This window comes from Zonotrichia albicollis, chromosome 2 (genome assembly GCF_047830755.1).
Source record: "Zonotrichia albicollis isolate bZonAlb1 chromosome 2, bZonAlb1.hap1, whole genome shotgun sequence".
Lineage (NCBI taxonomy): Eukaryota > Metazoa > Chordata > Aves > Passeriformes > Passerellidae > Zonotrichia > Zonotrichia albicollis.
The window spans coordinates 13,859,780-13,884,897 of record NC_133820.1 but is presented as its reverse complement, the minus strand read 5'-3'; the positions used below and the strand labels follow the sequence as shown (position 1 = coordinate 13,884,897).

Sequence of the window (25,118 nt, the reverse complement as noted above, 5' to 3'; positions counted from 1 at the left end):
CCCACAACAAATGGAACAAATTCCTCACATCCTCCTCTCCATTATTCTAAGTCAGCAAAGGCAAATTTAAATTATCTAAATATCTATATCTATAAAATATATAAAATAAAGGGAAAAAGAAATTATTTAAGTCATTCATCCACCAACTCCATTTCTGACTGCAAATATTCCCTAAATGATCCCACATGGAATAAAGCCACAATTTCTTAATTATCAAATAATTAATTGATAATTCCGCCTTCACTTCAGCAAAAGGAAATGTCTAATTCAGGATTAGATGATGCTTAAGGGACAGATTTAATTAACAAATACTTAAAAATTCAGAAATTTAAAATGCAGGACTTACAACAACTTTTTTAATTAAATCAGCGAGGTCTTCCATGACATTGAACTCGTGAACTTTCTTCATGTCCCAGTCCAGGAACATCAAACTGGTGGGAAACAGAAGGAATTATTAATTAACAGAAGAAATTATTAATTAACAGAAGGAATTATTACTTAACAAAAGAAATTATTATTTAATAGAAGGAATTGTAATTTAACAGAAGGAATAGTTATTTTACAAAAGAAATTATTATTTAATAGAAAGAATTGTTATTTTATAAATTAAATTATTATTTAACATAAGGAATTGTTATTTTACAAATGAAATTGTTATTTAATAGAAGGAATTGTTATTTAACAGAAGGAATTATTATTTAATAGATGGAATTTTAATTTAACAGAAGGAATTTTAATTTAATAGAAGGAATTTTAATTTAATAGAAAGAATTATTATTTAACAGAAAGAATTATTATTTAACAAAAGGAATTATTATTTAATGGAAGGAATTGTTATTTAACAGAAGGAATTTTAATTTAACAAAAGGAATTTAATTTAACAGAAAGAATTTTAATTTAACAGAAGGAATTTTTATTTAACAGAAGGAATTTTTATTTAACAGAAGGCATTGTTATTTAATAGAAAGAATTGTTATTTAAAAAAAGAAATTATTATTTAACAGAAGGAATTACTTAACAAAAGAAATTATTATTTAATAGAAGGAATTTCAATTTAACAGAAGGAATTGTTATTTAACAGAAGGATTCCCAAGGGTTCCAAAACTCCAAAATCCCCAAATATCCCAAACTCCCCAAAGATTCCAAACTTCAAAATCTCGAAGATTCCAAACTCCAGAATCCCCAAATATTCCAAACTCCAAAATCCCAAACATCAAATCCAAAGTAGCCAAGACCCCAAACTCCAGAATCCCCAAAATCCCAAAGATTCCAAACTCCAGAATCCCCAAAGATTCCAAAATCCCGAAGATTCCAAAACTCCAAAATCCCCAAATATTCCAAACTCCAGAAAATTCCAAATTCCCAAAGATTCCAAACTTCAAAATCTCAAATATTCCAAATTCCAGATCCCCAAAGATTCCAGAGATTCCAAAATCCCAAACATTCCAAACTCCGAAATCCCAAACATCAAATCCAAAATCCCAAAGCCCAAAGATCCCAAAACTCCAGAATCCCAAAGATTCCAAATTTCAGATTCCCCAAGATTCCAAAGATTCCAAATCCCAAAGATTCCAAAACTCCCAACATTCCAAACTCCAAAAGAATCCAGATACCCGGATTCCCAAAGATCCAAACTTCAGATTCCCAAAGAATCCAAACTCCCAAAATCTCCAAAGGTTCCAAACTCCAGATTCTGAAATATTCCAAAGATTCCAAACTCCCAAAGATTCCCAAGACTCCAAACTCCAGAATCCCAAAGATTCCAAACTCCAAAGATTCCCAAGGACTCCAAACTTCAGATTCCCAAAGATTCCCAAACTGCAAAATCCCAAACATTCCCAAACTCCACAATCCTGAAGATTCCAAACTTCAGATTCCCAAAGATTCCAAAGATTCCCAGACTCCCAAAGATCCCAAACTCCAGAATCCCCAAAGATTCCAATTCCAGATTCCCAAAGATTCCAAAATCCCAAACATCAAATTCCAAAATCCCAAAGGTCCCAAACTCCAGAATGCCAAAGATTTCAAATTTCAGATTCCCAAACATTCCAAACTCCAAAATCCCGAAGATTCCAAACTTCACAATCCCAAGGATTTCCAACTCCCAAAGATTCCCAAGACTCCAAACTCTAAAATCCCCAAGATTCCAAAACTCCACAATCCCAAAGATTCCAAACTTCAGTTTCCCAAAGATTCAAAAGATTCCAAAGATTCCCAGACTCCCAAAGATTTCAAACTCCACAGTCCCAAAGATTCCAAAATCCCAAACATCAAATCCAAAGTCCCAAAGATTCCAAAGATTCCAAAATCCCAAAGATTCCAAAGATTCCAAAATCCCCAACATTCCAAACTCCAAAAGAATCCAGATACCCGGATTCCCAAAGATCCAAACTACAGATTGCCAAAGAATCCAAACTCCCAAAATCTCCAAAGATTCCAAACTCCAGATTCCAAAATATCCCAAAGATTCCAAACTCCCAAATCCCCCAGATTCCCAACTCCAGATTCCCAAATAATCCAAAGATTCCAAACTCCCAAAGATTCCCAAGACTCCAAACTCCAAAATCCCCAAAGATTCCAAATTCCAGAATGCCAAAGATTTCAAATTTCAGATTCCCAAAGATTCCAAACTCCAAAACCCCCAACATTCCAAACTCCATAAGAATCCAGATACCCGGATTCCCAAAGATCCAAACTTCAGATTCCCAAAGATTCCAAACTCCAGAATCCCCAAAGGTCCTAAATTCCAGAATCCCAAAGATTCCCAACTCCAAAATCTCGAAGATTCGCAAACGCCAGAATCCCCAAAGATTCCAAACTCCCAAAGATTCCCAGATTCCCCAAAGATTCCCAGACTCCCCAAGATCCCAAACTCCAAATCCCAGAGATTCCAAACTTCAGATTCCCAAAGATCCCAAACTCCAGAATCCCCAAAGATTCCAAAGATTCCAAACTCCAAAATCCCAAACATCAAATCCAAAGTCCCCAAGATTCCCAAACTCCAGAATCCCAAAGATTTCAAATTTCAGATTCCCAAACATTCCAAACTCCAGAATCCCCAAAGATTCCAAAATCCCAAAGATTCCCAGACTCCAAAATCCCAGAGATTCCAAACTCCAAACCCCCAAAGGTCCCAAAACTCCAGAATCCCAAAGATTCCAAATTTCAGATTCCCCAAGATTCCAAAGATTCCAAAATCCCAAAGAGTCCAAAGTTCCAAAACTCCCAACATTCCAAACTCCGAAAGAATCCAGATACCCGGATTCCCAAGGACTCCAAACTTCAGATTCCCAAAGATTCCAAATTCCAGAATCCCCAAAGGTCCCAAAATCCCAAACATTCCAAACTCCAAAATCCCAAACATCAAATCCAAAATCCCCAAGATTCCAAAACTCCAGAATCCCCAAAAATTCCAAAGGTTCCAAACTCCAAAAGAATCCAGATACCCAGATTCCCAAAGATCCAAACTTCAGATTCCCAAAGAATCCAAACTCCCAAAATCTCCAAAGGTTCCAAACTCCAAAATCCCCAAAACTCCAAAATCTCGAAGATTCCCAAACTCCAGAATCCCCAAAGATTCCAAAATCCCAAAAGTTCCAAATTCCAAAGTCCCAAATTCCAAACTCCAAAAGATTCCAAAGATTCCCAGACTCGCAAAGATCCCAAATTCCAAAATCCCCAAGATTCCAAACTCCAAATCCCCAATATTCCAAATTTCAGATTCCCAAAGATCCCAAACTCCAAAATCCCAAAGATTCCAAATTCCAGAATCCCAAAAATTCCAAAATCCCAAACATCAAATCCAAAGTCCCCAAGACTCCAAACTCCAAAATCCCAAAGGTCCCAAACTCCAGAATCACAAAGATTTCAAATTTCAGATTCCCAAAGATCCCAAAGATTCCAAAATCCCAAAGATTCCAAACTCCAAAACCCCCAAACATTCCAAACTCCAAAAGAATCCAGATACCCGGATTCCCAAAGAATCCAAACTCCCAAAATCTCCAAAGATTCCAAACTCCAGATTCTGAAATATTCCAAAGATTCCCAACTCCCAAAATCCCCAAGACTCCAAATCCCAAAGATTTCAATCTCCCCAAAGATTCCATACTACAAAATCCCAAAGACTCCAAACTTCAGATTTCCAAAGATTCCCAAACTCCACAATCCCAAAGATTCCAAAGATTCCCAGACTCCCAAAGATCCCAAACTCCAAAATCCCCAAAGATTCCAAATTCCAGATTCCCAAAGATTCCAAAATCCCAAAGGTCCCAAACTCCAGAATCCCAAAGATTTCAAATTTCAGATTCCCAAACATTCCAAACTCCACCACCCCAAAGATTCCAAACTCCAGAATCCCCAAAGATTCCAAAATCCCAAAGATTCCCAGACTCCAAAACTCCCAACATTCCAAACTCCAAAAGAATCCAGATACCCGGATTCCCAAAGATCCAAACTTCAGATTCCCAAAGATTCCAAACTCCAAAATCCCAAAGATTCCAAATTCCAGAATCCCAAAAATTCCAAAATCCCAAACATCAAATCCAAAGTCCCCAAGATTCCCAAACTCCAAAAACCCAAAGATTTCAAATTTCAGATTCCAAAACATGGGAATATTTGGAGGAAAATTCCCTTGGAAAATTGGGAATATTTGGAAGGAAATTCCATTGGAAAATGGGAATATTTGGATGGAAATTCTTTTGGAAAAGTGGGAATATTTGGAGGAAAAATGGGAATATTTGGAGGGAAATTCTTTGGGAAAATGGGAATATTTGGAAGGAAATTCCCTTGAAAAATGGGAATATTTGGATGAAAATTCCTTTGGAAAATGGGAATATTTGGAGGAAAATTCTTTTGGAAAATGGGAATATTTGGAGGGAAATTCTTTTGGAAAATGGGAATATTTGGAGGAAAAATGGGAATATTTGGAGGGAAATTCCCTTGGAAAATGGGAATATTTGGAAGGAAATTCTTTGGGAAAATTGGGAATATTTGGAGGAAAAATGGGAATATTTGGAGGAAATTCCCTTGGATAAGTGGGAATATTTCGACGGAAATTCTTTGGGAAAATGGGAATATTTGGAAGGAAATTCTTTGGAAAATTGGGAATATTTGGAGGGAAATTCCTTTGGAAAAGTGGGAGGACTTGAAAGGAAATTCCATTGGAAAAAGGGAATATTTGGAGGGAAAATGGGAATATTTGGAGGAATTGCCCTTGGAAAAGTGGGAGGATTTGGAGGAAAATTCCCATGGAAAAGTGGGAATATTTGGAAAGAAATTCTTTGGAAAATTGGGAATATTTGGAGGGAAATTCCTTTGGAAAATGGGAATATTTGGAGGAGATTCTTTTGGAAAAGTGGGAATATTTGGAGGAAAAATGGGAATATTTGGAGGGAAATTCCTATGGAAAATGGGAATATTTGGAGGGAAATTCTTTGGAAAAATGGGAATATTTGGAGGAAAAATGGGAATATTTGGAGGGAAAATGGGAATATTTGGAGGGAAATTCTTTGGGAAAATGGGAATATTTGGATGAAAAATGGGAATATTTGGAGGAAATTCTTTTGGAAAATGAGAATATTTGGAAGGAATTCTTGAGGAAAAATGGGAATATTTGGAGGGAAATTCTTTGGAAAATTGGGAATATTTGGAGGAAAAATGGGAATATTTGGAGGAAAAATGGGAATATTTGGAAGGAATTCTTGAGGAAAAACAGGAATATTTGGAGGGAAATTCCATTGGAAAATGGGAATATTTGGAGGGAAATTCTTTTGGAAATTGGAAATATTTGCAGGAATTCCCTGGAAATTGGCTCCTCACCAGAAGGTGTCCACGAAGGACGTGCTCTCCCTGGTGAACAGCGCGCACCAGAAAATGCGGATTTTGATCACGTTACAAATTTCCCGCAGTTTCTCCACGGGGAGGCTGCACCAAACCTCACAGGGATCCACTCCTGCAGGGAAAATGGGAATTTCAACGGCCAAAAATCACTAAAATCCATCTTTATTTCAGCTGTTATAAATATGAAAAGAAATAGAAATAAAATAAATATAATAATAATTCAATAAATGTAATATAATTCAATATATCGGTATATAAATAGCTATAAATATTAAATTAAATTAAATATTAAATATTAAATTGGCACATTCCAAAGTGCCAATAAATATTGAAATCAGTCTTTATTTTAGGTGTTATAAATACCAGTAAATATGAAAATAAATAGAAATAAATTAAATAAATAGAATCATTAAATATACGGAATAAAATTAAATAGAATGCTACATAAATAGCAATAAATATTAAATTAAAGGATGAATTCAGGCATTCCAAAGTTCCAATAAATATTGAAATCAATCATTATTCCAGGCACTATAAATACCAAAAAACCCCAATAAATATTTAAATAAATAAATAAATAAAATAATTAATAAACATATTTAATAAAATTCAATATATTGGTATATAAATAGCAATAAATATTAAATTAAATTAAATATTAAATTGGCACATTCCAAAGTGCCAATAAATATTGAAATCAATCATTATTTCAGGCATTATAAATACCAATAAATAAGAAAATAAATAGAAATAAAATAAATAAATATAATCATTAAATATATGGAATAAAATTAAATATATTGGTACATAAATAGCAATAAATATTTAATTAAATTAAATATTAAATTGGCACATTCCAAAGTGCCAATAAATATTAAAATAAATCATTACTTCAGGCATTTAAAAGTACCAAAAAATAATAAAATAAATCATTATTTTAATGTTTTAATGGTTAAAATCACTCATTATTTCAGGAATTGCAAAGTATCAATAAATATTAAAATCAATCATTATTCCAGGCATTATAAATACCAAATAAATACCAATAAATATGAAAATAAATAAATAAATAAATAAAATAATTGATAAATATATTTAATAAAATTAATAATATTGGTATATAAATACCAATAAATATTAAATTAAAGGATAATTCAGGCATTCCAAAGGGCCAATAAATATTGAAATCAATCTTTATTTCACGTGTATAAATACCAGTAAATATGAAAAGAAATAGAAATAAAATAAATATAATAATCATTAAATAAATATAATATAATTCAATATATTGGTATATAAATAGCAATAAATATTAAATTAAAGGATGCATTCAGGCATTCCAAAGTGCCAATAAATATTTAAATCAATCATTATTCCAGGCATTATAAATACCAAATCAATACCATTAAATATTAAAAATAAATAAATAAAATAATTGATAAATATATTTAATAAAATTCAATATATTGGTATATAAATACCAATAAATAACAAAATAAAGGATGAATTCAGGCATTCCAGAGTGCCAATAAATATTAAAATCAATCATTATTCCAGGCATTATAAATACCAAAAAACCCCAATAAATAAATAAATAAATAAATAAATAAAATAATTGATAAATATATATAATAGAATTAAATATAACAGTATATAAATAGCAATAAATACTAAATTAAAGGATGAATTCAGGCATTCCAAAGTTCCAATAAATATTGAAATCAGTCTTTATTTTAGGCATTATAAATACCAGTAAATATGAAAAGAAATCGAAATAAAATAAATAAATATAATCATTAAATAAATATAATATAATTCAATATATTGGTATATAAATAGCAATAAATATTAAATTAAAGGATGAATTCAGGCATTCCAAAGTGCCAATAAATATTAAAATCAATCTTTATTCCAGGCATTATAAATACCAAATAAATATGAAAATAAATAAATTTTTAAAACTTGATAAATACATTTAATAGAATTAAATATATTGGTATATAAATACCAAGAAATATTAAAATCAAGGGTGAATTCCGGCATTCCAAAGGGCCAATAAATATTGAAATCAATCTTTATTTCAGGTGTTATAAATACCAGTCAATATGAAAAGAAATAGAAATAAAATAAATATAATAATCATTAAATTAATATAATATAATAAAATATATTGGTATATAAATAGCAATAAATATTAAATTAAAGGATGAATTCAGGCATTCCAAAGTGCCAGAAAAGACAAGGCAGAGAAAAGGCAGGAAAAAGAGAGGGGAAAGGAAAAAGGGAGAAAGGCAGGGAAAAGACACAGAAAAGGGCAGGGGAAAAGCAGGGAAAAAAGGGAAAAGGGAAAAGGAAAAAGCCATGGAAAAGCCAGGGAAAAATGGAAAATTACAAGACAAGGGAAAAGGCAGGAAAAAGAGAGGAGAAAAGACAAGGAAAAAGGGAGAAGGGCAGGGAAAAAGGGAGGGGAATAGGAAAGGGGAAAAGGGGAGGGGAAAAGGAAAGGGGAAAAGACAGGGAAAAGGGAAAAGACAAGACAGGAAAATGACAAGGTGGGGAAAGAGAGGGGAAAAACCCAGGAAAAAAGACAGGATAAAAGAAGGCAGGGAAAAAGACAAGAAAGGGAAAATACAGGGGGAAATACAGCAGGAAAAAGACAGGGACAAAATGGGGAAAAGACAGGAAAAAAGACAGGGAAAAAGGGAAAAAAGACAAGAAAGGGAAAAGATAAGGCAGGGAGAAATACAGGGGGAAATACAGGGGAAGGGCAGGGAAAAGGCAAGACAGGGAAAAGACTGGAAAAAAGGGAAAAGGCAGGGACAAGATGGGGGAAAAATAGGAAAAAGGACAGGGAAAAAGAAAGGGAAAAAGACAATAGAGGGAAAAGACAAGGCAGAGAAAAGGCAGGAAAAAGAGAGGGGAAAAGGAAAAAGGGAGAAAGGCAGGGAAAGGCAAGGCAGGGAAAAGATACAGAAAAGGGCAGGGAAAAAAGGAAAATTACAAGACAAGGGAAAAGGCAGGAAAGGCAGGAAAAAGAGAGGGGAAAGACAAGGAAAATGGAAAAAGAGAGGGGGAAAAGGAAATGGGAAAAGCCATGGAAAAGGCAGGGAAAAAGGGAAAAGGGAAAAGACAAGGCAGGAAAAAGACAAGATGGGAAAAGAGAGGGGAAAGAGAAGAAAAAGAGAGGGGAAAAGAGAGGGGAAAAACAGGAAAAAAGAAGGCAGAGAAAAAGACAGGGAAAAGACAAGAAAGGGAAAATACAGGGGGAAATACAGCAGAAAAGGCAGGGAAAAGTCAGGGACAAAATGGGGAAAAGACAGGAAAAAGATGGGGAAAAAGACAGGGAAAAAGACAGGGAAAAGACAAGAAAGGGAAAAGATAAAACAGGGAAAATACAGGGGAAGGACAGGGAAAAAAGAAGGGAAAAAAAAGGAAAAAAAGGGAAAAAAGAAGGGAAAAAAGAAGGGGAAAAGAAGGGGAGAAGAAGGGGAAAAGAAGGGGAAAAGAAGGGGAAAAGAAGGGGAAAAGAAGGGGAAAAGAAGGGGAAAAGAAGGGGAAAAGAAGGGGAAAAGAAGGGGAAAAGAAGGGGAAAAGAAGGGGAAAAGAAGGGGAAAAGAAGGGGAAAAGAAGGGGAAAAGAAGGGGAAAAGAAGGGGAAAAGAAGGGGAAAAGAAGGGGAAAAGAAGGGGAAAAGAAGGGGAAAAGAAGGGGAAAAGAAGGGGAAAAGAAGGGGAAAAGAAGGGGAAAAGAAGGGGAAAAGAAAGGGGGAAAAGAAGGGGGAAAAAAGGGGAAAAAAGGGGGAAAAAAGGGGGAAAAACGGGGGAAAAAACGGGGGAAAAAAGGGGGAAAAAAGGGGGAAAAAAAGGGGGGGAAAAAAGGGGGGGAAAAAGGGGGAAAAGGGGGGGAAAAGGGGGGGAAAAGGGGGGGAAAGGGGGAAAAAAGGGGGAAAAAGGGGGAAAAAGGGGGAAAAAGGGGGAAAAAGGGGGAAAAAGGGGGAAAAAGGGGGAAAAAGGGGGAAAAAGGGGGAAAAAGGGGGAAAAAGGGGGAAAAAGGGGGAAAAAGGGGGAAAAAAGGGGGAAAAAAGGGGGAAAAAAGGGGGGAAAAAGGGGGGAAAAAGGGGGGGAAAAGGGGGGGAAAGGGGGGGAAAGGGGGGGAAAAAGGGGGGGAAAAAGGGGGGGAAAAAGGGGGGGAAAGGGGGGGAAAGGGGGGGAAAGGGGGGGAAAGGGGGGGAAAGGGGGGGAAAAAGGGGGGGAAAAAGGGGGGGAAAGGGGGGGGGAAAGGGGGGGGGAAAGGGGGGGGAAAGGGGGGGGGAAAGGGGGGGGGAAAGGGGGGGAAAGGGGGGAAAAGGGGGGAAAAAGAGGGAAAAAGGGGGAAAAAGGGGGAAAAAGGGGGGAAAAAGAGGGAAAAAAGGGGGAAAAAGGGGGAAAAAAGGGAAAAAGACACAGAAAAGGCGGGAAAAAAGGCAAGGAAAAGATAAGGCAGGGAAAAGACAGGAAAAAAGACAAGAAAGGGAAAGGATAAGAAAGGGAAAATACAGGGGGAAATACAGCAGAAAAGGCAGGGAAAAAGATGAAAAAGCAGGGGAAAAAGAGAGGGAAAAAGAGAAAAAAAAAAGGAGAAATGACAGGAAAAAGATGGGAAAAAACAGGGGAAAAGGGAAGAGGGAAGGGGCAAATACAAGAGAGGGGAAAAAACTGGGGAAAAAGAGAGGGAAAAAGGAAAAGATGGGGAGAAAATGGGGAAAAGATGAGAAAAAGGCAGGGAAAAGATATGGAGAAAAGCAGGGAAAAACCTACAAAAAATAATACATAGAAAAATTACACCAAAAAAAAATTACGCAAAAAAAAAAATTACGCAAAAAAAATTACGCAAAAAATAACGGGGAAAAAAAATTACGCAAAAAAAATTACGAGAAAGAAAAGACACAAAAAACCCCCACACCAAAAAAACCACCCACAAAAAATACACAGAAAAATCACATAAAAAATTACACAAAAAAAAAAAATTACGGAAAAAAAATTACGGAAAAAAAATTACGCAAAAAAAATTACGCAAAAAATGACGGGAAAAAAATTACAAGAAAGAAAAGACAGCAAAAACCACACAAAAAACTCACACACCAAAAAAAACCACCCACAAAAAATACACAGAAAAATTACAGACAAAAAAAATTACGCAAAAAAAATTAGGCAGAAAAAATTATGCAAAAAAAATTTACGCAAAAAATGACGGAAAAAAAAAATTACGAAAAAAATTGCGAGAAAGAAAAGACGCCAAAAACCACACAAAAAACTCACACACCAAAAAAAAACCACCCACAAAAAATACAAAGAAAAATTACACACAAAAAAATTACGCAAAAAAAATTATGCAAAAAATAACGGAAAAAAAAAAATTACGAAAAAAATTACGCAAAAAAATTACGAGAAAGAAAAGACACCAAAAACCACACAAAAAAACCACCCACAAAAAATACACAGAAAAATCACACCAAAAAAACACACAAAAAATTCCCTTTCCACAGCTTTTTATCATTATTTATATGATTTTATCATTATCATTATTTACATTATTTATATATGGGAATTTGTGCTTCTTCCCACAAATTGAGGGTGGTGCAGAAAATGTAATTTTGAATTTGAGCCATCTGTTTTTCTGCAACCGGGGATTTTTGCTGAATTATTACTGCAAAAAACCCCAAAAAAATGGAAATTGTTTTTAGACCTACACAGGTAAAACCAACAGCCTTGAATTTCCACCCTCACAGCATTTATGGAAATATTCCTGAATATTTCATTTATATCAGGAGAAACAGATGAGAATTGTGCCAGGGTAACAGAACAGAACAATGCTAAAAAAAAATAATTAACTAATTTTCAGGAAAAATAAAATTAAATAGCAATCCAAAGATCCAAGAAATGAAGAATATCGGTTTTGTTTCCATACCTGTTTTAGGTTTACACGGCACTGTCTGTCCAAAGGTTCCATGATCCTAAAGAGAAACACATTATTGACATTTTTTAATGTAATATATTTCTATATTTACCATTTATTACATTGCACAGCCAATAGCAAACAAAGAAAGCCAAGCCAGGAATAAAGAAAGCATTTTGTTTGGAGGAAAAAAAAGAATATTTATCTGCATCCTCATTAAAAAATGGCCACAGGTTAATGAACGGACAGGAAAAGTTTTACACAATTAAAACAATTAAAACAATATTTTCAATCGCACTAGGAGAGGATTCTAGGAATTCATGATTCAAAAAATCAGGCAGCAAAATCAAGTTCAAGAGAACCTGACTAAACTCAAAGTTTTAAGAAGGTGAGACAGGTTTTTAAAAAAAAAAATCAAAAATAATAATTACATTTTGACAGTGAATGTGTATTTAAATAAAACCATCTACAGCAAAATAAAGGGAGTTGATTTCGTTTTTCATGTTACTTTTAAGGGGTTTAAACCCCATCTGAGCACCTGAGGCTGAAGAAATGATTTATTCTCATTTATAGATCCCTACAAACTCTGGAATTTTAGCAAACATCAAAATGAGTGATTTAATGAACGCTCTGCATCACAGGAAATGCTGCATTATCATTTCACAGAAATGCAGAAATTATCAAATTCCTGGATTTAACAGGCCGGGATACACAAGAACAAAGAGGAGAAAAAACGAAATTGTGATTTAAAAATCAGCTCATCTTGAAAGACAACTGAGAGCTCTTAAAGAGTTTTTATTTTGGCAGCAGCAAAAAACCAAAAAATCCTTCAGTGGTGGAAATAAATTCTGAATGGAATCACAGGCATTAAAAACTCACATCACACCCCTCAGAGGAGGAAGGAGACAAATAATAATAATTAAAAGAGCTGAGATCCCAGGAAATAAAAGTTGAAATCCCACAGAGCAAGAGCTGAAATCCCAGGAAATAAAAGCTGAAATCCCACAAGGGAAGAGCTGAAATCCCACAGGAACCAATTAGTGAAATTCCACGAGCCCAAGAGCTCAAATCCCAGAAATCCAGAGCTCAAATCCCAGGAACTAAAAACTGAAATCCCAGGAACCAAAAGCTGAAACCCCACAAACTCAGAGCTGAAATCCCACAGGCCAAGGGCTGAAATCCCAGGAAGTCAGAGCTGAAATCTCAGGGCCCAAGAGCTGAAATCCCACAGGGCAAGAGCTGAAATCCCACAGGTCAAGAGCTTAACCAGGGGCCAAGAGCTGAAATCCCAAGAAACCAGGGCTGAAATCCCACAAACCAAGAGCTGAAATCCCACAGGCCAAGAACTGAAATCCCATAGGAACCAACTGGTGAAATTCCACAAGATCAAGAGCTAAAATCCCAGAAATCCAGAGCTGAAATCCCAGGAAACCAGAGCTGAAATCCCAAAAGGGAAGAGCTGAAATCCCACAGGAGCAAAGAGCTCAAATCCTAGGAACCCAGCGCTGAAATCCTACAGGCCAAGAGCTGAAATCACAGGAACCCACAGCTCAAATCCCAGGAATCCAAAGGTGAAATCCCAGGAATCCAAAGGTGAAATCCTACAGGCCAAGAGCTCAAATCCCAGGGGCCAAGAGCTGAAATCCCACGAGAAACAGGAATTCCACAGGTCAAGAGCTGAAATTCCACAAGTCCAAGAGCTGAAATCCCAGGAACCAAAAGCTGAAACCCCACAAACTCAGAACTGAAATCCTACAGGCCAAGAGCTGAAATTCCACAGGCCAAGAGCTCAAATCCCAGAAATCCAGAGCTGAAATCCCAAAAGGGAAGAGCTGAAATCCCAGGAAGTCAGAGCTGAAATCTCAGGGCCCAAGAGCTGAAATCCCACAGGCCAAGAGCTGAAATCCCACAAGAAACTGAAATTCCACAGGTCAAGAGCTGAACCAGGGGCCAAAAGCTGAAATCCCACAAACCAAGAGCTGAAATCCCACAGGCCAAGAACTGAAATCCCACAGGAACCAACTGGTGAAATTCCACAAGCCCAAGAGCTAAAATCCCAGAAATCCAGAGCTGAAATCCCAAAAGGGAAGAGCTGAAATCCCAAAAGGGAAGAGCTGAAATCCCACAGGAGCCAAGAGCTCAAATCCCAGGGGCCAAGAGCTGAAATCCCACAAGAAACTGAAATTCCACACGTCAAGAGCTGAACCAGGGGCCAAAAGCTGAAATCCCAGGAAACCAGAGCTGAAATCCCACAGGAACCAGTTGGTGAAATTCCACAAGATCAAGAGCTAAAATCCCAGAAATCCAGAGCTGAAATCCCACAGGGCAAGAGCTGAAATCCCAGGAACCCACAGCTCAAATCCCAGGAATCCAAAGGTGAAATCCCAGGAACCAAAAGCTGAAACCCCACGAACTCAGAGCTGAAATCCTACAGGCCAAGAGCTGAAATCCCACAGGGCAAAAGCTGAAATCCCACAAGAAACTGAAATTCCACACGTCAAGAGCTGAACCAGGGGCCAAAAGCTGAAATCCAAGGAAACCAGAGCTGAAATCCCACAAGTCCAAGAGCTGAAATCCCACAGGAACCAATTGGTGAAATCCCACAAGCCCAAGAGCTAAAATCCCAGAAATCCAGAGCTGAAATCCCAAAAGGGAAGAGCTGAAATCCCACAGGAGCCAAGAGCTCAAATCCTAGGAACCCAGCGCTGAAATCCTACAGGCCAAGAGCGGAAATCCCAGGGGCCAAGAGCTGAAATCCCACAAGAAACTGGAATTCCACAGGTCAAGAGCTGAAATCCCACAGGGCAAGAGCTGAAATTCCAGGGCCCAGAGGTGAAATCCCAGAAATCCAGAGCTGAAATCCCAGGAGCCAAGTGCTGAAATCCCACAAGGGAAGAGCAGAAATCCAGGAACCCACAGCTCAAATCCCAGGAATCCAAAGGTGAAATCCCAGGAACTCAGAGCTCAAATCCCACAGGCCAAGAGCTGAAATCCCAGGAACCCACAGCTCAAATCCCAGGAACTAAAAACTGAAATCCCAGGAACCAAAAGCTGAAACCCCACGAACTCAGAGCTGAAATCCTACAGGCCAAGGGCTGAAATCCCACAGGCCAAGAGCTCAAATCCCAGGAAGTCAGAGCTGAAATCTCAGGGCCCAAGAGCTGAAATCCCACAGGGCAAGAGCTGAAGTCCCAAAGACCAAGAGATGAAATTCCACAAGTCCAAGAGCAGAAATCCCAGAAATCCAGAGCTGAAATCCCAAAAGGGAAGAGCTGAAATCCCACAGGAGCCAAGAGCTCAAATCCCAGGAACCCAGCGCTGAAATCCTACAGGCCAAGAGCTGAAATCCCAGGGGCCAAGAGCTGAAATCCCACAGGCCAAGAGCTGAAATCCCACAAGAAACTGGAATTCCACAGGTCAAGAGCTGAAATCCCAGGGCCCCAGAGCTGAAATCCCAGTTCCTCAGAGCTGAAATCCCAGTGTGTCCCAGAGCTGAAATCCCACAGGGCAAGAGCTGAAATTCCAGGGCCCAGAGGTGAAATCCCAGGGCCCCAGAGCTCAAATCCCAGGAGCCAAGTGCTGAAATCCCACAAGGGAAGAGCGGAAATCCCAGGAACCCACAGCTCAAATCCCAGGAATCCAAAGGTGAAATCCCAGGAACTCAGAGCTCAAATCCCACAGGCCAAGAGCTGAAATCCCAGGAACCCACAGCTCAAATCCCAGGAACTAAAAACTGAAATCCCAGGAACCAAAAGCTGAAACCCCACGAACTCAGAGCTGAAATCCTACAGGCCAAGGGCTGAAATCCCACAGGCCAAGAGCTCAAATCCCAGGAAGTCAGAGCTGAAATCTCAGGGCCCAAGAGCTGAAATCCCACAGGGCAAGAGCTGAAGTCCCAAAGACCAAGAGATGAAATTCCACAAGTCCAAGAGCTGAAATCCCAGGAGCCAAGAGCTGAAATCCCACAGGGCAAGAGCTGAAATCCCAGGAAGCAAGAGATGAAATCCCAGAACTGAAATCCCAGGAATCCAGAGCTGAAATCCCAGTGTGCCCCAGAGCTGAAATCTGACATTCCAGGGATCCAGGGGCAGCCCCAGATTTGGGTAAAACCCCCCTGGCACATCCTGCAAGTTCCCTGTCACTATAGGACACAAAATAATACACTGCTCTTTTCAAGGTAAAAAAGCACTTTTTCATTTCTGTCTCCAACATTTATAGATTTCCAAAAGTGGCAGTGGATTGGGGGGTGACAGTGCCACCTCTGCAATGACACTGGACAAACCAACAGCCCAGCAAATCTCTCCTCCTCCAGAAAAGAATGCAAAACAATGAGTTATTTATATAAAGCGCGTGAGAAAGTTCCTTACAAGAACATAAACATCAGAAGGCTTAGAAAAACTTTAAAAAATCAGGGTTACAGCTTCCCACGGAGCTCCAACCCCACTTACCAGCTGAAAGTAGGTTGGGTCACCAGCAAAGAGAGCCAAGGCTGCAACGAGGTCGGATTTGGAGAGAGGATCAGCCATGGCACATCACCCTGAGAGGAAACACAGGGTGAGAAACACTGGGAATGCCAACACTTCCAAGGATCTCACTGCTAAACTTCCCTGGGCTGGGTCTGGAAAACCGAGCAGCACTTGGGCAGAGCTCAATGCTGAGCACAGCCAGCCTAAGCCCGGCTGGAAGCTTGGGACAGAGACTGTGACCTGCACCGGGCAGGAGATGGGCACGTTATCCCTGCCGGGACGAGCAGCAGCATCCCGGGAATCGCGGCTCCATCCCAGCTGGATCCCCGGGAATCGCGGCTGCACCCCAGGAACTGTAGCTGCACCCCGGCTGCACCCCGGGAATCGCGACTGAACCCCTGGAATCACGGCTGCATCCCGGGAATCGCGGCTCCATGCCCACGATCACGGCTACATCCCGGGAATCGCAGCTGCACCCTGGGAATTGCAGCTGCACCCCGGGAATCGCGGCTGAACCCCCGGGAATCACCACGGCTGAAACCCCAGGAAACGCGACTGAGCCCCGGAAATCACGGCTGAACCCCGGGAAACGCGACTGAACCCCTGGGAATCGCGGCTGAACCCCGGGAATCACAGCGGCAGCCCCACAATCACGGCTGCACCCCGGGAATCCCGGGAATTCCAGCTGCACCCCGGGAATCACGGCTGCATCCCGGGAGTCGCGGCTGAACCCCGGGAATCACGGCTGAACCCCCGGGAATCACGGCTGAACCCCCGGGAATCACCACGGCTGAAACCCCGGGAAACGCGACTGAACCCCCGGGAATCGCGGCTGTATCCCTGAGATCACGGCTGAACCCCGGGAATCACAGCGGCAGCCCCACAATCACGACTGCACCCCGGGAATTGCAGCTGCACCTTGGGAATCCCGCCTGCACCCCGGGAATCGCGGCTGAACCCCAGGAATCACTGCTCCATCCCGTGAATCACGGCTGCATCCCGGGAATCGCGGCTGAACCCCGGGAACTGCAGCTGCACCCCGGGAATCACCACGGCTGAAGCCCCGTGAATCACGGCTGCACCCTGGCTGCACCCCCGGGAATCGCGGCTGAACCCCCCGATCACGGCTGAACCCCTCGGGAATCACAGCGGCACCCCCGGGAATCACCACGGCTGAACCCCCGTGAATCCCAGCTGCACCCCGCGATCACGGCTGCACCCCCGGGAATCGCGGCTGCACCCCGCGATCGCGGCTACACCCCCGTGAATCACGGCGGTACCCCGGAATCACCGCTCCGTCCCGTGAATCGCAGCTGCACCCCGCGATCGCGGCTCCATCCCGGGTCGCCGCACACCCCGCCCCGTCCCGGCAGCTCCCGGGCTCCCCCCGCGGCGCCATCCGATCCCGGAACAACCCGGGCCGGCCGCTCACGTGCCTTGTCCCGCCGGCACCGACACCCAGAGCCCGGAGAGGCGCACAGCACCGCGCTCCGCCCCGGGAGCGCCCGTCACGGAGCCGGGCACACACCGGGCAGCGAGCGGCGGCTCCGGGCCGGGAGAGGAGCGGGGGAAGGCGGCCGAGCAGCCCCCGCTCCCTCCCTCCATCCCGCCATCCCTGGATCCCTCCCCGCATCGCGCACGCACCGCTCCCGGCTCCGATCCCGATCCCGGCTCCGATCCCGATCCCGATCCCGATCCGCTGCTGCCGCCGCGCCGCCGCCGCTCCCGCCGCCCCAGCGCGCCCCGCCCGCCGGACGCGCCGCCCATTGGCCGGCCGCCCTCTGACGTCATGGGAAGCGGCCAATCCGCGGGCTGCGCGCCTGCGTGCGTGGCCGGATACGGGCGGTGCGGAGGCGGGAACGGGGGAAGGGAGCGCCTTCCTTCCTTCCTTCCTTCCTCCTCCTCCTGCCCCTGCTCCTCCTCCTCCTCCTCCTCCTCCTCCCATTCCTATCACAGGGAAGGAGGGCGGGGTGCGGCCCCCACAGCCGTGGGTGCCCCCGAGGAGCTCCCCAGCAAATCCCCGTGTCCATCCCCGCGTCCCTTCTCCGCCCTCCCCGCCAGGTTAAAGGGAAGAGCCCGGCATGGTTGAGAACTCTCCGGCCCCGCTGCCGGAAAGGGCAATTTACGGATTTGCGCTTTTTTTGGGCTCGTGGTTCGGCTTCAGTGAGTATCCCAGAGCCGGATCCGTCACCCCGCGGTGCTGCTTGGCTGCGCTCACGTTTTATTCCGTTTTTGACCCGAATCACGCACGTTTTCACATTGGAAGTGGTTGTGGTGTTACTTTGGGATGGTCTGGGCGATGCGTTAGGGAACAGCAAAACTTTGTGTGCTTAACTCAAGGGAAATCAGGGAATGGTTTGGGTTGGGAGGAACCTCAAAGCTCATCCGTGGCAGGGACACCTCCCGCTGTCCCAGGTGCTCCAATGTCCCCAATGTCCAACCCAATTCGAAGTGGAATTCCATCCCAGCCCTGCCCACCCTCACAGGGAAGGATATTTCTCCCAAAATCCTATCTAAACCCGTAATTTCTCAGTGTGCAGCCATTCCCTGTGTGCTGTCCCTGCATCCCCTGGCAATTGTCTCTCTCCAGCTTTCCTGGGGCTCCTCCAGGCCCTGCAAGGCCGCCCTGAGCTCAGCCCAAAGCTTCTCCTGTGCAGGTGAGCAATGCCAGCTGTGCCAGCCTTTCCTGCCAGCAGAGCTGCCTGTTGCCTTCCCCGCCAAAAAATAAAATAAAATAAAAATTGAGCCAATCTGACCAACAGCAGCGGGAAATATTTTGGGTTCCATGAGCACTTCTGTGATGGTGTGATGGTTTGGGAGGGTAGAAAACGCTTTTCCAAGCCAAGGAAAGGTTCCAAATTTCCCTCAGTGCCGGATCCTGCTGAGGGGCTGTGGCGCCCTCAGGGAGTTGGGCCCAGCTCCTGTCCCAGCAAGAATCAGAAAGATTTTCAATAATTTCTCATTACAACTGCAATTCCACCATTAAACGTCCTCTGTGAGATCATTTTCTGCTTTCATATTATCTCTGTTCTTTTGGCTTCTTTTCATTGAGGTGTTTGGGGGTGGCTTTGTTGGTTTTGTCTTTCTCGTTCTGGAGTTTAAACTGGAATAAATCCTCATCTGCCCTCAGAGGAAATCAGAAATTAAATGTTCAATATCAAACTGATCCCAGGGACCGGGCAGGGTTTGTGTCTGAGAGGCAAATCCCGCAATCTTTTGGGATTTTGGTGTAAATAAAAGCAAAATTTAGGGAATTAAAATTAAAGTCTCATTGTGACTTTTGGATTATGTTGTGCAGTTTTGTACCTTATCTGGGCTTATGTTCCTGAGACCTGGCTCTTCTCCCTGGGACTGACCTACTGGCCTCAAAAGTGAGTTCAGCCAATTCAACTCCTCCATCTTCATTATTTTCAAATAAAAAACCTTTCATTTTTAAATAATAGTCTGGCATTAAATCCATTTTTCCCTGATGATAAAGAGCTGCAATGTTCCTGAAGCATTTTTTGTGTAACTATGGTGAAAATGGTTTTTTGTGTCATTAAATAAATAATTTTGGGATGTTTTAGGATTCATTTGACAATTTGTTGGTGGAAATACACCAAACTTTAGCCCATAATTTAAAAATTAAAGAGTAAGCACATTTCTAAAGGAATTTATCTGATGGTTTTCAAATAAAAAAACCTTTCATTTTTAAATAATAGCCTGGCATTAAATCCATTTTTCCCTGATGATAAAGAGCTGTAATGTTTCTGAAGCATTTTTTATATAACTATGGTGAAAATGTTTTGTTGTGCCATGAAATAAATAATTTTTGGGATGTTTTAGGATTCATTTGACAATTTGCTGGTGGAAATGTCAAATTAATCCTAAACTAAACTTTAGCCCATAATTAAAAAATTAAAGAGTAAACCCATTTCTAAAGGAATTTATCTGATGGTTTTCAAATAAAAAACCTTTCATTTTTAAATAATAGCCTGGCATTAAATCCATTTTTCCCTCATGATAAAGAGCTGCAATGTTCCTGAAGCATTTTTTGTGTAACTATGGTGAAAATGGTTTTTTGTGCCATTAAATAAATAATTTTGGGATGTTTTAGGATTCATTTGACAATTTGCTGGTGGAAATGTCAAATTAATCCTAAACAAAACTTCAGCCCATAATTAAAAAATTAAAGAGTAAACCCATTTCTAAAGGAATTTATCTGATGGTTTCTCATTGGCTCCAGTGCAGGATCCACAATCAGAGGTTTTGTTCCTTTTCCTCTTGGATAAATCCATCACAGATTAAAAAACCAACATTAAAACTGATTTATTATTGAGCCTTTGTCAATAAATGTAAAATTTTTAATCCTTTTTCACAGGTACTGGGCAGTTGCCCTGCCCGTTTATCTGCTGGTGGCTGTGGGATTCATTTGACAATTTGCTGGTGGAAATGTCAAATTAATCCTAAACTAAACTTTAGCCCATAATTAAAAAAATTAAAAATTTAAAAAGTAAACCCATTTCTAAAGGAATTTATCTGATGGTTTCTCATTGGCTCCAGTGCAGGATCCACAATCAGAGGTTTTGTTCCTTTTCCTGTTGGATAAATCCATCACAGACAAAAAAAACAACATAAAAACTGATTTATTATTGAGCATTTGTAAAATTTTTAAATTTTTAATCCTTTTTCACAGGTACTGGGCAGTTGCCCTGCCCGTGTATCTGCTGGTGGCCGTGGGAATCGGGTACATTTTGCTTTTTGGGATGAACATGATGAGCACAGCTCCCCTCAGCTCCACTCACACCGTCACAGGTAATGCTGTGGCTTTTTGAAAAGTTTGAAAAGTTGAATTCTTCACTCAGAATTCTGGAAATCTGCAGAGAATAAAATCGGAATTTTTAAGCCTTTAAATAAACCCCAAATTTTAAACCTTTAAATAAAACCCAAATTTTAAGCATTTAAATAAAACCTAACTTTTAAGCATTTAAATAAAACCCCAACTTTTAAACCTTTAAATAAAGCCCAAATTTTATTCCTTGAAGTAAAACCCAGTTTTTAAGCCTTTAAATAAAACCAAAATTTTAAACCTTTAAATAAACCCCCAAATTTTAAGCCTTTAAATAAAACCCAGCTTTTAATCCTGTAAATAAAACCAAATTTTAAGCATTTATATAAAACCCAAATTTTAAGCCTTTAAATAAAACCCAAATTTTAAACCTTTAAATAAAGCCCAAATTTTAAGCCTTTGAATAAACCCCAAATTTTAAAAATTTATATCAAATCCAAATTTTAAACCTTTAAATAAAGCCCAAATTTTATTTGGACTTTTAAATAAAGCCCGAATTTTAAGCCTTTAAGTAAAACCCAACTTTTAAACCTTTAAATAAAACCCAAATTTTAATCCTTTAATTAAAACCTAAATTTTAAGCCTTTAAATAAAACCCAAATTTAAACCTTTAAATAAACCCCAAATTTTAAACCTTTAAATAAAACCCAAATTTTAAGCCTTTAAATAAAACCCAACTTTTAAGCCTTTAATTAAAACCAAAATTTTAAGCATTTAAATAAACCCCAAATTTTAAGCCTTTAATTAAAACCTAAGTTTTAAGATTTAAATATACCCCAAATTTTAAACCTTTATATAAAGCCCAAATTTTAAACCTTTATATAAAACCAAAATTTTAAGCCTTTTTTTCACTCAAATATTTGATTTTTTTTTAATTCCTGGTGGGGTTTTCATCCTTTCAAGCAGCTAAATTTGCAGTGTTGCATTATAAAATTACATCATTTTCTGGGCAAAAATAAAATAAAATGAAAGTAGCTGGAAGCCATGAAATGTTCCCTTCTCTTTGCAGATAACTTTGCAAAAAAGCAGCAGCAGAAGGAATTCCAGGAGGAGGCAATTCCAGCCCTGAGGGATGTTCCCATCAGCGAGGTCAACAGGATGTTCTTCCTCCCTGACAAACACATCTGCAACAGCAGATAGATGTTATTAGATTCTATTTCCACAAAAGATTCATAAAATTTAGAGTTTTATTAATTAAAACCTCTCCGAGCTTAAAAGAAACATTCTTTCAGCTTTTTTTTCCCCTGAATTTCTAATTAAATTTATATTATTACTAATATTATTACTAGTATTATTATTACTATTATTATTTTTACTATTATTATTATTAGTATTACTATTTTTACTATTATTATATATTACTGTTGTTATATATTACTATTATTATAATATACTATTGTAGAATAGTATTATTATTACAATTATTATTACTATTATCAGTATCACTATTATTATTATATGTTACGATTATTATAGATTACTATTATTATAATATACCATTATATAATAGTATTATTATTACAATTATTATTACTATTATCAGTATCACTGTTATTACTATTATTTTTATATATTACTATTATTATAATATACTATTATTATAATATACTATTATATAATAGTGTAATTGCTATTATTGCTATTATTACTATTATCATTATTAATATTATTATTACTATTATTATTACTATTATTATATATTACTATTATTATCATATACTATTATATAATAGTATTATTATTACTATAATTATCATCACTATTACTATTATCATTATTACTATTATTATTACTATTATCATTACTATTACCATTATTACTATTTTGCACCTTAATAACTGCATTGCTCTGAAAATCACGCCCCAATAATTTCTCTGTTTATTTTTTAAAAATTCAAAAAGTGGCTTGAAAAGCCTTCTGTTCCTTGCAGCTTTCTGCCTAAATTCCCCTCTGAGAGGGGAAAAAAAGCAATTTTTAGTCAAAGTTTAATTTTATTTCTCTTTTTATTCGGGGTGATAAAATGTGTTTTAGCCAGTGAAGCACTTGAGGATTTTTTTTTTTAATTATTAACTGGAAGTGTTTGCATTGTAAACATTTCATTTGCCTGTAAATATGTAAATATTTGTAAATATGAATAAAGTGTGGCTGGTTTTTCCATCTTCACCATTTTCCTGTGCTTCTGGGAGGTTTCTCCTGGGTTGAGGTGATAAAAACTCAATTTTTCCTTCACACAAAATTCTTTATTCGGCCAAATCTGTTGATTCTCCACCCCAAAATATCAGATTTACTGAATTACCAAAAATAATAAAGATTGTAATACAATTCTGATCTTTTAGTTAAGGCTTGTAATAAAATTCTGAGCTTTTTGGCCAAAGCTTGTCACAAAATTCTGAACTTTTAAATTAAAGCTTGTAATAAAAATTGGAACTTTTTAGTCAAACCTTGAAATAAAATTCTGAGCTTTTTGGTCAAAGCTTGTGATAAAATTTTGAACTTTTACTTAAAGCTTGTCTTAAATTCTGAGCTTTTTAGTCAAAGCTTGTGATAAAATTTTGAACTTTTTGGTCAAAGCTTCTCTAAAATTCTGAACTTTTTAGTAAAAATTTGTGATAAAATTCTGAACTGTTTAGTTAAAGCTTGTATAAAATTCTGGATTTTTTAGTCAAAGCTTGTCATAAAATTCTGAGCTTTTTGATCAAAACTTGTCATAAAATTCTGAACTTTTTAGTCAAAGCTTGTAATAAAATTCTGGACTTTTTGGACAAAGCTTGTTATAAAATTCTGAAATTTTTAGTAAAAGCTTGTAATAAAATTCTGAACTTTTTAGTTAAGGCTTGTGATAAAAAAATCTCAACTTTTTGGTCAAAGCTTGTAATAAAATTCTGAGTTTTTTAGTAAAAGCTTGTCTAAAATTCTGAACTTTAAATTAAAAGCTTGTGATAAAAATCTGAACTGTTTAGTCAGAGCTTGTGATAAAATTCTGAAATTTTTAGTAGAAGTTTGTGATAAAATTCTGAACTTGTTGGTCAAAGCTTGTCTAAAATTCTGAACTTTTTGGTCAAAGTTTGTAATACAATTCTGATCTTTTAGTTAAAGCTTGTAATAAAATTCTGAGCTTTTTGGTCAAAGCTTGTCACAAAATTCTGAACTTTTTAGTCAAAGCTTGTAATAAAATTCTGGACTTTTTGGACAAAGCTTGTGATAAAATTCTGAAATTTTTAGTAAAAGCTTGTCTAAAATTCTGAACTTTTAAATTAAAGCTTGTGATAAAAATCCAAACTGCTTAGTCAAAGCTTGTGATAAAATTTTGAACTTTTTTACTAAAAGCTTGTCCTAAAAATCTGAACTTTTTAGTCAAAGCTTGTAATAAAATTCTGAAATTTTTAGTAAAAGTTTGTGATAAAATTCTGAACTTCTTGGTCAAAGCTTGTCTAAAATTCTGAACTTTTTAGTCAAACTTTGTGATAAAATTTTGAAATTTTTAGTCAAAGCTGATCAAGAGTAATGCCAAGTTTCAATATTACAGAAATCAGAAAACCTCCAGCAGCTTCACAGCTGGAAATTAATTCTGTGCCACCACGGGCAGGAGCTGGTGTTGGATCAGGGACTGGTTTTGCCTGTTCTGCTTTGATTCAGTTTCCTCATTTCCTCATGAACTTTCCAGGGCAGGGGAACCTCAGAAATTGTGAGAAATGTGTATTTTATGATTGGCTTTTTGCAAAAGTTAAAATGAATATTATATGTGTTGTGTTAGAAAGTGATGCTGTATGGATTCTCTTAAGTAGTGTGTTAAATAGAGTTTTAGGTTATATAAAAATGTTAAAATAGAAACTCTGCTGTGTAAGATATATTTTTAAAACATAGGAATGAGGTACTCCCACCGAGATAGCGGCCGCAGGACACCTAAATCCTTCAGAGAAAGAGAATTTACTGCTCCATAATCAGAAGAAATTAAATTCTTCCCACCTCCTCAGCCCGGAAGAGCTGTCAGGATTCAGAGGAAGAAGCTGACACTGCCCAGCCAGAATCCTGTGTTTGAATGGAATTTATGCA

General features: G+C 38.8%; 2 protein-coding genes across 5 annotated transcripts in view; one reads left to right on the top strand and one right to left on the bottom strand.

The window, feature by feature from the left end:
* The window catches only part of TTC3 (tetratricopeptide repeat domain 3), an 89,366-nt gene extending 71,351 nt beyond the window's left edge, over positions 1-18,015 (bottom strand). For 2 of the 4 annotated variants that reach the window (XM_074533884.1, XM_074533890.1), the window contains exons 1-5: positions 17,882-18,014; positions 16,220-16,308; positions 11,784-11,829; positions 5,818-5,950; positions 347-431 (exon numbers count right to left, since the gene is read on the bottom strand). In XM_074533884.1, coding sequence (XP_074389985.1) covers positions 347-431; positions 5,818-5,950; positions 11,784-11,829; positions 16,220-16,297 — 342 coding nt within the window. In that variant the 5' untranslated portion in view covers positions 16,298-16,308; positions 17,882-18,014. Of the gene's footprint in view, positions 1-346; positions 432-5,817; positions 5,951-11,783; positions 11,830-16,219; positions 16,309-17,517; positions 17,570-17,881 lie in introns of those variants that run through there. The other 2 variants (XM_074533891.1, XM_074533889.1) reach the window with 2 other exon arrangements.
* Positions 18,016-18,169: 154 nt separating this feature from the next.
* PIGP (phosphatidylinositol glycan anchor biosynthesis class P) lies at positions 18,170-23,745 on the top strand. Its single transcript, XM_074533903.1, has 4 exons — positions 18,170-18,400; positions 19,536-19,608; positions 20,913-21,031; positions 22,075-23,745. The coding sequence occupies exons 1-4, from the start codon at positions 18,319-18,321 to the stop codon at positions 22,203-22,205; spliced, it is 405 nt and encodes a 134-aa protein (XP_074390004.1). The 5' UTR covers positions 18,170-18,318; the 3' UTR covers positions 22,206-23,745.
* Positions 23,746-25,118: the final 1,373 nt, after the last annotated feature.

What these genes read in the sequence shown, in the direction of transcription:
- PIGP (XM_074533903.1), top strand. Translation starts at nt 18,319, where the DNA reads ATGGTTGAGAACTCTCCGGCCCCGCTGCCGGAAAGGGCAATTTACGGA. An exon ending in GGGCTCGTGGTTCGGCTTCA is followed by an intron (nt 18,401 to 19,535) that starts GTGAGTATCCCA and finishes TATGTTGTGCAG; the next exon opens with TTTTGTACCTTATCTGGGCT. An exon ending in CTCCACTCACACCGTCACAG is followed by an intron (nt 21,032 to 22,074) that starts GTAATGCTGTGG and finishes TTCTCTTTGCAG; the next exon opens with ATAACTTTGCAAAAAAGCAG.